Here is a 10,704-nt window from a genome sequence, read left to right as displayed (position 1 = left end):
TATTCTAAAATGAACTAATAGTATGTAGTATATACTCATTAAGTATGTAGTTACAGTATTCTAAAATGAACTAATAGTATGTAGTATATACTCATTAAGTATGAGGTATACAGGATGTTGGTATGGGTATTTGAACACAGCACAGGTTTTAGATTGACACATAAGAATGTACATGTTACACTTTTAACATTGTAATCACCTATATTCAATCCACTGAAAGTTTATATTTATCCAATTTATTAATTCATTCATTTGATTGATTATCTTGACAGAATGGAGGAGTTTGTTTACTCTTCATTGCTTCAATAAACTGTGATTTTGAATGTTTGAAATTAACTTATGGCGTATTTTTCCTGCCTTTTTTCAGCCTAGTTGTAGAGAGCTCTGTTAAAAAAAATAAAACATTTAAAAAGAGAGTGTGCCCTGCAGGTTTGGTGCAGGGCACCGTAGACTTAGGTAGACATTGTATCTGTCCCATTATGGCGTCTGTGAGAGCTAAGCAGCGCCATCGAGGTCATCTCCATTTTGAAGTAGTCCATTCTTCATCTACTACTTCTATGAGTTGGTAAACAAACTGAAAGGGTGCACACTGCCACTTGCATTGTGTTGTTTGAACAGATATAAAGCCAAGGTTGGTGATTTACTGCCACCTGCCGTTATGGAGTGCTTGCTCAGGAGTATAATTCATTGGCTGATCCCTTGTGGTGACCTGGATGGACTCGTGATCCTTCCTTAACCCATAGGAAGTCACACCCAGTTGACTACTTCAGAATGGTCCTCAATGGCGCTGCCCATGGTAAAGCAGGCTTTTGGGCACTAGAGTCCTCTATCTAACTCTATGGTCACTACTCAACCCAAATCCACCACATGCTAGAAGGCTCCAGGTTCCTCTCCTCTCCTCACAACCCAAATCCACCACATGCCAGAAGGCTCCAGGTTCCTCTCCTCACAACCCAAATCCACCACATGCCAGAAGGCTCCAGGTTCCTCTCCAATCCTCTCCTCACAACCCAAATCCACCACATGCCAGAAGGCTCCAGGTTCCTCTCCAATCCTCTCCTCACAACCCAGATCCACCACATGCCAGAAGGCTCCAGGTTCCTCTCCAATCCTCTCCTCACAACCCAGGGTGAATCTCAATAGTCTGAAGTAGCTTCCTTACATTCCTTGTCTCCTTTCCTTACTTTGTCTTCCTTACTTTAACCTGTCTTCCTCCATATTTTTTCCACCTTTCCTATCTCCTGAAGTCAGTTTGTATCACCAGAAGGAAAAGAAACAAGGAGAGGAATGTACAGTTGTAGCCAAAAGTTTTGAATGACACAAATATTAATTTTCACAAAGTCTGCTGCCTCAGTTTGTATGATGGCAATTGGCATATACTCCAGAATGTTATGAAGAGTGATCAGATGAATTGCAATTAATTGCAAAGTCCCTCTTTGCCATGCAAATGAACTGAATCCCCCCAAAACATTTCCACTGCATTTCAGCCCTGCCACAAAAGGACCAGCTGACATGTCAGTGATTCTCTCGTTAACACAGGTGTGAGTGTTGACGAGGACAAGGCTGGAGATCACTCTGTCATGCTGATTGAGTTCGAATGACAGACTGGAAGCTTCAAAAGGAGGGTGGTTCTTGGAATCATTATTCTTCCTCTGTCAACCATGGGTACCTGCAAGGAAACACGTGCCGTCATCATTGCTTTGCACAAAAAGGGCTTCACAGGCAAGGATATTGCTGCCAGTAAGATTGCACCTAAATCAACCATTTATTGGATCATCAAGAACTTCAAGGAGAGCGGTTCAATTGTTGTGAAGAAGGCTTCAAGGCGCCCAAGAAAGTCCAGCAAGTGCCAGGACCATCTCCTAAAGTTGATTCAGCTGCGGGATCGGGGCACCACCAGTACAGAGCTTGCTCAGGAATGGCAGCAGGCAGGTGTGAGTGCATCTGCACGCACAGTGAGGCAAAGACTTTTGGAGGATGGCCTGGTGTCAAGAAGGGCAGCAAAGAAGCCACTTCTCTCCAGGAAAAACATCAGGGACAGACTGATATTCTGCAAAAGGTATAGGGATTGGACTGCTGAGGACTGGGGTAAAGTCATTTTCTCTGATGAATCCCCTTTCCGATTGTTTGGGGCATCCGGAAAAAAGCTTGTCCGGAGAAGACAAAGTGAGCGCTACCATCAGTCCTGTGTCATGCCAACAGTAAAGCATCCTGAGACTATTCATGTGTGGGGTTGCTTCTCAGCCAAGGGAGTGGGCTCACTCACAATTTTGCCTAAGAACACAGCCATGAATAAAGAATGGTACCAACACATCCTCCGAGAGCAACTTCTCCCAACCATCCAGGAACAGTTTGGTGACGAACAATGCCTTTTCCAGCATGATGGAGCACCTTGCCATAAGGCAAAAGTGATAACTAAGTGGCTCGGGGAACAAAACATCGATATTTTGGGTCCATGGCCAGGAAACTCCCCAGACCTTAATCCCATTGAGAACTTGTGGTCAATCCTCAAGAGACGGGTGGACAAACAAAACCCCACAAATTCTGACAATCTCCAAGCATTGATTATGCAAGAATGGGCTGCCATCAGTCAGGATGTGGCCCAGAAGTTAATTGGCAGCATGCCAGGGCGGATTGCAGAGGTCTTGAAAAAGAAGGGTCAACACTGCAAATATTGACTCTTTGCATCAACTTCATGTAATTGTCAATAAAAGCCTTTAACACTTATGAAATGCTTGTAATTATACTTCAGTATTCCATAGTAACATCTGACAAAAATATCTAAAGACACTGAAGCAGCAAACGTTGTGGAAATTAATATTTGTGTCATTCTCAAAACCTTTGGCCACGACTGTACACTAGTGCTACGCAATGATATATAGACCACGCCCCGCGCCCTACCCCCTCGTGTGAGGTCATCCCAACCCCCGCCGCTGTCTGCCCCACCCTACCAGTCCTCTCATCCTCCTCTCCTCCCCCTCAGTCTCTTCCTCCCGCCCTCCAACCCGTCCCCGTGTCCCAGTAAAGCGCTTGGAGCTCCGGGACTCGTCCTAGTAGCCTTACGCCGTCAGATGGAAACATGGCGACAGAGGTGAGAATGAATAGAATAATCTATCCTCTTATTTAGCCTATGTCTTTCCCTTTACCTCTATGGGCATATGGTTATATTGTCTTTCATATGAGCAGGTAGCCTTGTGGAGAGAGTTGTAACCTATATTCTGAACCGTTTGAATGGCTTTGTCAGTAACAGCAAGGTTAGCCCTATGGTAGAACGGATTGTGTAGCATACAATCATTTAAGGATTGTGTAGCATACAATCATTTCAATCTCTGTTACCCAGCAACGATAGAAATCAACACAACAGTTGTTTATTTACGTATAAAAAGTTAATTTCGAATATAACATTTGCTCAAACGGGTCAGGCAGGCAGGTTCATTTGGGCAAATAAATCGTCTGCTTTGATTAGAAATGGAAGCCTTGTCATTTTAACAGTTCTTCGGTCACCCTGACCGACATGGTATGTGAATATCATATAATCCCTATATCATTATATTGCCATATTAAAGGTGTAGGAAGGCTACGTGCCTGAATAGAGGTTAGTTAGAGGAATTATCTTTGTAGCACAAACAGCATTTCCAGGGCAGGCTATGCTACAACTTGTGCACGAGAACCGGGATAAACAAGCAATCCTCGCTCCGTTAAGCTGTTTTGGTGAAAGCAGAGCTCTTATTTTTTTGTCTCTAGTGTTCCGCCGTTAATCCGGTATAGGCAGGCTGGCCCGTGCTAGTGCTGAAACCTTTTAAAGAGATATCAGCACCGTGGACAGCAACCCATTGAGGTCAAGGAGAGAAAATCTCCGCATTTAGACGGATCTTTTCATTTCCGTTATTCGGTCCAACTGCCTTTTTTATTGCCTTTCATTCAGCGACACATTGGGGAAACAAGCTTGACGAACCATAACAGCCTAAACTAGTTTCCCAAAGCAAGAAACTAGACTGGTCTACACACCTCCCCCACGCCTAAGTCCACAACTATGGACATCGAGCTTCTTTATGGGGGGGAAACGACCATTTGGTGCCATCGTTGGCCTATTGAGCCTTCTAACCCTGTTCTAACAGAGATTGATTTGTTGTGAGCTGTTCTGTGATGTTGGGCCTTCTTCTCTTGGCTCAATTCCATGATCCGGCTGCTGTAAGAGTGTGCATGGTCCGGAGAGAGAGAGAGAGAGAGAGAGAGAGAGAGAGGTAGACAAAAAGCTACAGAGAGAGGAGTGAGAGGAGGGAGAGAGAAGAAAGGAGAGAGAGAAGAGAGAGGGGAAGGGAGAGAAGAAAGGAGAGAGAGAGAAGAGGGGAAGGGAGAGCAGGGGAGAGCTACAGAGAGAGAAGAGAGAGGGGGAAGGGAGAGAAGAAAGGAGAGAGCTACAGAGAGAGAAGAGAGAGGGGGAAGGGAGAGAAGAAAGGAGAGAGCTACAGAGAGAGAAGAGAGAGGGGAAGGGAGAGAAGAAAGGAGAGAGCTACAGAGAGAGAAGAGAGAGGGGGAAGGGAGAAAAGAAAGGAGAGAGAGAGAAGAGAGGGGGAAGGGAGAAAAGAAAGGAGAGAGCTACAGAGAGAGAAGAGAGAGGGGGAAGGGAGAGAAGAAAGGAGAGAGCTACAGAGAGAGAAGACCAGTTAGTGAGAGAGGAGAGATAGTGTGTCTGTGTCTGGGCCGTGATCCAACGGACCGCCAGACAGACTTTGATTGAACACCTCTCCTCTATCATCGTATACCTCTCAAGACTACATCAGCCACTGTTTGTATACATTACCTCTTGAACAGAGAGGATGTGTGTGTGAGAGAGAGAGCGAATGAGCAGTTTAGTTTTATTCTCATGGTGAGTCATACACACTGCTTCCTCAGAACCAGAAAGTTCATCCATATTAGAATTCTATCCACAATCTCTCTCTCGCCCCCCCTCTCTTCCTCACACCCCTTTCTCTCTCCTCTCTCTCTCCCCAAATATGGGTGGGTGGGTGTGTGTGCGCACGCTCGCTCGCATGTGTGTTTGTGTCCTGTAGTTCCACAACCTCCAAGAGTTGAGGCACAGTGCATCTCTGGCCAACAAGGTGTTCCTGCAGAGAGATTACAGTGAAGGGACCACCTGCCGCTTCCAGACCAAGTTCCCTTCTGAGCTGGAGAGCAGGGTGGGTAGTCTAACACACACACACACACACACACACACACACACACACACACACACACACACACACACACACACACACACACACACACACACACACACACACACACCACACACACACACACACCACACACACACACACCACACACACACACACACACACACACACACACACACACACACACACTAATGGCTGAAAAGACAGCTAATTGAGTGTGTCTCTGTCAGATTGAGCGGCCGTTGTTTGAGGACACAGTGAAGAGGTTGAATATCTACTATGCGGAGGCAGAGAAGATGGGAGGCCAGTCCTACCTGGAGGGATGTCTGGCCTGCGCTACAGCCTACCTCATCTTCCTCTGTATGGAGACACGCTATGAGAAGGTGAGACGGGCTAAACCACCACAATATAAACACAGTAGAACTTCAGTAAGACCACAATATAAACACAGTAGAACTTCAGTAAGACCACAATATAAACACAGTAGAACCACACACTAGAACCACACACTAGAACCACATAGTAGAACACCACACTAGAACCACATAGTAGAAAACCACACTAGAACACTACAGTAGAACACCACAGTAGAACCACACAATAGAAACACATTACGAACACAGTAGAACCACACACTAGAACCACACACCAGAACCACACAGTAGAACCACCACACTAGAACCACATAGTAGAAAACCACACTAGGACACTACAGTAGAACACCACAGTAAAACCACACAATAGAAACACATTATGAACACAGAAGAACCACACAGTAGAAACATTACGACCACAGTAGAACCACATAGTAGAACCTGAGGCCCAAAACCCCAGTCTCAACGTCAACAGTGAAGGGGCGACTCCAGGGGTCTGGCCTTCTAGGCAGAGTTGCAAAGAAAAAGCCATATCTCAGATTGGCCAATAAAAAGAAAAGATTAAGATGGGCAAAAGAACACAGACACTGGACAGAGGAACTCTGCCTAGAAGGCCAGCATCCCGGAGTCGCCTCTTCACTGTTGACGTTGAGACTGGTGTTTTGCGGGTAATATTTAATGAAGCTGCCAGAAGAGGACTTGTGAGGTGTCTGTTTCTCAAACTAGACACTCTAATGTACAGTCGTGGCCAAAAGTTTTGAGAATGACACAAATATAAATTTTCACAAAGTCTGCTGCCTCAGTGTCTTTAGATATTTTTGGAATGTTACTATGGAATACTGAAGTATAATTACAAGCATTTCATACGTGTCAAAGGCTTTTATTGACAATTACATGAAGTTGATGTAAAGAGTCAATATTTGCAGTGTTGACCCTTCTTTTTCAAGACCTCTGCAATCCGCCCTGGCATGCTGTTAATTAACTTCTGGGCCACATCCTGACTGATGGCAGCCCATTCTTGCATAATCAATGCTTGGAGTTTGTCAGAATTTGTGGGTTTTTGTTTGTCCACCCGTCTCTTGAGGATTGACCACAAGTTCTCAATGGGATTAAGGTCTGGGGAGTTTCCTGGCCCTGGACCCAAAATATCGATGTTTTGTTCCCTGAGCCACTTAGTTATCACTTTTGCCTTATGGCAAGGTGCTCCATCATGCTGGAAAAGGCATTGTTCGTCACCAAACTGTTCCTGAATGGTTGGGAGAAGTTGCTCTCGGAGGATGTGTTGGTACCATTCTTTATTCATAGCTGTGTTCTTAGGCAAAATTGTGAGTGAGCCCACTCCCTTGGCTGAGAAGCAACCCCACACATGAATGGTCTCAGGATGCTTTACTGTTGGCATGACACGGTAGCGCTCACCTTGTCTTCTCCGGACAAGCTTTTTTCCGGATGCCCCAAACAATCGGAAAGGGGATTCATCAGAGAAAATGACTTTACCCCAGTCCTCAGCAGTCCAATCCCTATACCTTTTGCAGAATATCAGTCTGTCCCTGATGTTTTTCCTGGAGAGAAGTGGCTTCTTTGCTACCCTTCTTGACACCAGGCCATCCTCCAAAAGTCTTTGCCTCACTGTGCGTGCAGATGCACTCACACCTGCCTGCTGCCCTTCCTGAGCAAGCTCTGTACTGGTGGTGCCCCGATCCCGCAGCTGAATCAGCTTTAGGAGATGGTCCTGGCGCTTGCTGGACTTTCTTGGGCGCCCTGAAGCCTTCTTCACAACAATTGAACCGCTCTCCTTGAAGTTCTTGATGATCCGATAAATGGTTGATTTAGATGCAATCTTACTGGCAGCAATATCCTTGCCTGTGAAGCCCTTTTTGTGCAAAGCAATGATGATGGCACGTGTTTCCTTGCAGGTAACCATGGTTGACAGAGGAAAAACAATGATTCCAAGAACCACCCTCCTTTTGAAGCTCCCAGTCTGTTATTCGAACTCAATCAGCATGACAGAGTGGTCTCCAGCCTTGTCCTCGTCAACACTCACACCTGTGTTAACGAGAGAATCGCTGACATAATGTCAGCTGGTCCTTTTGTGGCAGGGCTGAAATGCAGTGGAAATGTTTTGGGGGGGGGCATTCAGTTCATTTGCATGGCAAAGAGTGACTTTGCAATTAATTGCAATTCATCTGATCACTCTTCATAATATTCTGGAGTATATGCAAATTGCCATCATACAAACTGAGGCGGCAGACTTTGTGAAAATGTATATTTGTGCCATTCTCAAAACTTTTGGCCACGACTGTACCCTCCTCTTGCTCAGCTGTGCACCGGGGCCTCCCACTCCTCTTTCTATTCTGGTTAGAGCCAGTTTGCACTGTTCTGTGAAGGGAGTAGTACACGGCGCTGTACGAGATCTTCAGTTTCTTGGCAATTTCTTGCATGGAATAGCCGTCATTTCTCAGAACAAGAATAGACTGACAAGTTTCAGAAGGAAGTTCTTTGTTTCTGCCCATTTTGAGCCTGTAATTGAACCCACAAATGCTGATGCTCCAGATACTCAACTTGTCTAAAGGCCAGTTTTATTGCTTCTTTAATCAGAACCGTTTTCAGCTGTGCTAACATAATTGCAAAAAGGTTTTCTAATGATCAATTAGCCTTTTAAAATGATAAACTTCGATTAGCTAACACAACGTGCCATTGGAACACAGGAGTGATGGTTGCTGATAATGGGCCTCTGTACGCCTCTGTAGATATTCCATTAAAAATCAGCCGTTTCCAGCTACAATAGTCATTTACAACATTAACAATATCTACACTGTATTTCTGATCAATTTGATGTTATTTTAATGGACAAAAAAAAAATGTTTTTCTTTCAAAAACAAGGACATTTCTAAGTGACCCCAAACTTTTGAATGGTAGTGTATGTTCCTTACTTTCTGTCATACTATCCCCCTCTTTTGTTATTTATTTCTCTCCCTGCCTCTTTCTGTTCTCTCCCCCTTTCCTCCCCCCTCTTTCTCAATCCCCCCAGGTGTTGAAGAAGATAGGCAGGTACATCCAGGAGCAGAATGAGAAGATCTACGCCCCCCGAGGTCTACTCATCACTGACCCCATCGAGAGGGGCATGAGGGTCGTATCCTTACAGATACTACTGATGCTCTGTGTGTGAGAGAGAGAGATCAAGAAAAACATAAAGACAGAGATGAAGAAAAACAATATAGACAGAGAGAGAGTGAACAGTACACATGTATGGAGATTTAAAGAGAGGGAGAAAGAGATGGAGCGAGAGAGATGAGTCAACAGTACACATGTGGGCTCCCAAGAATAAGGATCTTGTACAGTGTGTGTATTGGATAGACCCAGCCCCTGGCTATAGACCCAGCCCCTGGCTATAGACCCAGCCCCTGGCTATAGACCCAGCCCCTGGCTATAGACCCAGCCCCTGGCTATAGACCCAGCCCATGGCTATAGACCCAGCCCCTGGCTATAGACCCAGCCCCTGGCTATAGACCCTCCCTATCGGAGTGTGTTCCTTCCTTTAACCCCATCCTGTCCAGATAGAGATCTCTATCTATGAGGACCGAGGCTCCAGTGGCTCCTGCTCAGGCTCCAGCTCTACGTCCGGCAGCAGTGCTCGGTGACCGGGTACATGTCACCTCCTCACCCCCCCGGTCCCTGGAACACTACACCCAACCGCGGTGTTCGGTGACTGGCTCCACGGCACATCTACCCCCCTGATCCCTGGAGCTCTACAACCCTGGTCCCTTAGAGAACCACTCCAACAGCAGTGCTTGGTGGATTGGGTATGCCTCACCTACCGCAACCACAATGGCCCTGACCGTAACAAACTTGAGCTAACCGACCGAACATTCGATCGCAACTGAACCACATGGACCGGAGCAGATCAAGCCGAATCTATCAACGTTGGAAATACTGATGATTTAAAATAGCATTTTGATTACATCCCAAATGGCAGCTTTTTTGGGCCCTAGTAAAAAAAAAGACACTATATTGGGAATAGGGAGCCATTTGGGACACAAGTCCTCCTATAGTGCACTAGTTTGGCCGCTGGTTAAAAGTAGTGCACTGTATGGAGGATAGTAGTGTACAAGATAGGGAATAGGGTGTCAGTTGACATGGAACCGTGATGGACTACTACACACCTACCTGCCTGCCTGTATTCATTAGTGCACATCATAGTAAAACGTTTTAACCAGGGAAAACAGTTCTTATTGGACAAGCTTCAGGTAGTCCCTCTACTGTTTGTTTGTTTTCTGCCGTTTGGTGTCTTGTGAATAGGCCTGCTAGCAAACAGATGAATGTAGCTAGTTCCATCCAGAGACATATATTTTAGCCTCTATAAATGGCTCTGGTACCTTCCACTGGTCAGTGTCATAATGCAGCTTGGCATCAAACACTCCACAACCCAGCTAACCTCTTGTCTTCAGTGCTGAACCACCAGCTCTCCTACATCATGATTATGCAAATACACAGCTACCTGTATAGACTATGTAGCATCCTTTAACATAGTGTTCTTCAATCCTGGTCTTTTAGTGCTGGTCTGGAACAAAAGCTTGCACCAGGACCCTGTAAAATAAAGTAATGAACAATTCTTCCTGCACGCGCACAAACACTCCTTCCTTTTTTGCTACACAAACCCTCCTCCAAAGAACCATAAACTGCCAAAATGTAATTATTTCCTGATGTGAAGTGTCTACCTTTTTATTTTAATCTGGGACATGTTTATGCAAAAGTAGAGAACTGGAACCTTCATAATGCTTGTTGTTTGATACTCACGATCAGAAGAACTTTAATAAATAACTACTGCTCTTCCATCGCTCCATTTTAACATGAATGTCATTCTTTTTCACTGTCAAGGAAAATACGCACTGGGCAACACTGGCTTTGAGTTCCATGTCATTTCAGTGGAATAGACCTTGAATTGACTTCTCTAGTATCGTATCTCTCCCCAGAACCTAATCAAGCATCTGATGCAATTATGTGAGATTTTAGTTCTGGGTTTCCGAGATTACATTCAGTATCACACAGTTTTCAAACTGTTACAGACAACATGCCTGAACGTTCCATTCCCATTCATTTTCTGATTCTCCAGAACATCACAGATAATGATTGTCAAACGTCTTATTTGGTCCAACTGA

At 45.2% G+C, this 10,704-nt stretch overlaps 1 protein-coding gene across 1 annotated transcript; it reads left to right on the top strand.

Moving 5' to 3' along the window:
• Nucleotides 1-2,964: 2,964 nt before the first annotated feature.
• Nucleotides 2,965-10,386, top strand: LOC115181680 (golgin subfamily A member 7B-like). The gene is made up of 5 exons (XM_029743511.1): nucleotides 2,965-3,091; nucleotides 5,055-5,180; nucleotides 5,405-5,557; nucleotides 8,577-8,678; nucleotides 9,103-10,386. Exons 1-5 carry the CDS (start codon nucleotides 3,080-3,082, stop codon nucleotides 9,184-9,186), a joined length of 477 nt encoding a protein of 158 aa, XP_029599371.1. The 5' UTR covers nucleotides 2,965-3,079; the 3' UTR covers nucleotides 9,187-10,386.
• The last annotated feature ends 318 nt before the right edge of the window (nucleotides 10,387-10,704 follow it).

The sequence above is a fragment of the Salmo trutta genome, unplaced genomic scaffold (genome assembly GCF_901001165.1).
Source record: "Salmo trutta unplaced genomic scaffold, fSalTru1.1, whole genome shotgun sequence".
NCBI classification, from domain to species: Eukaryota; Metazoa; Chordata; class Actinopteri; order Salmoniformes; family Salmonidae; genus Salmo; species Salmo trutta.
Note: the sequence above shows the minus strand (reverse complement) of the source record. Positions and strands in the feature narration are given on the sequence as shown.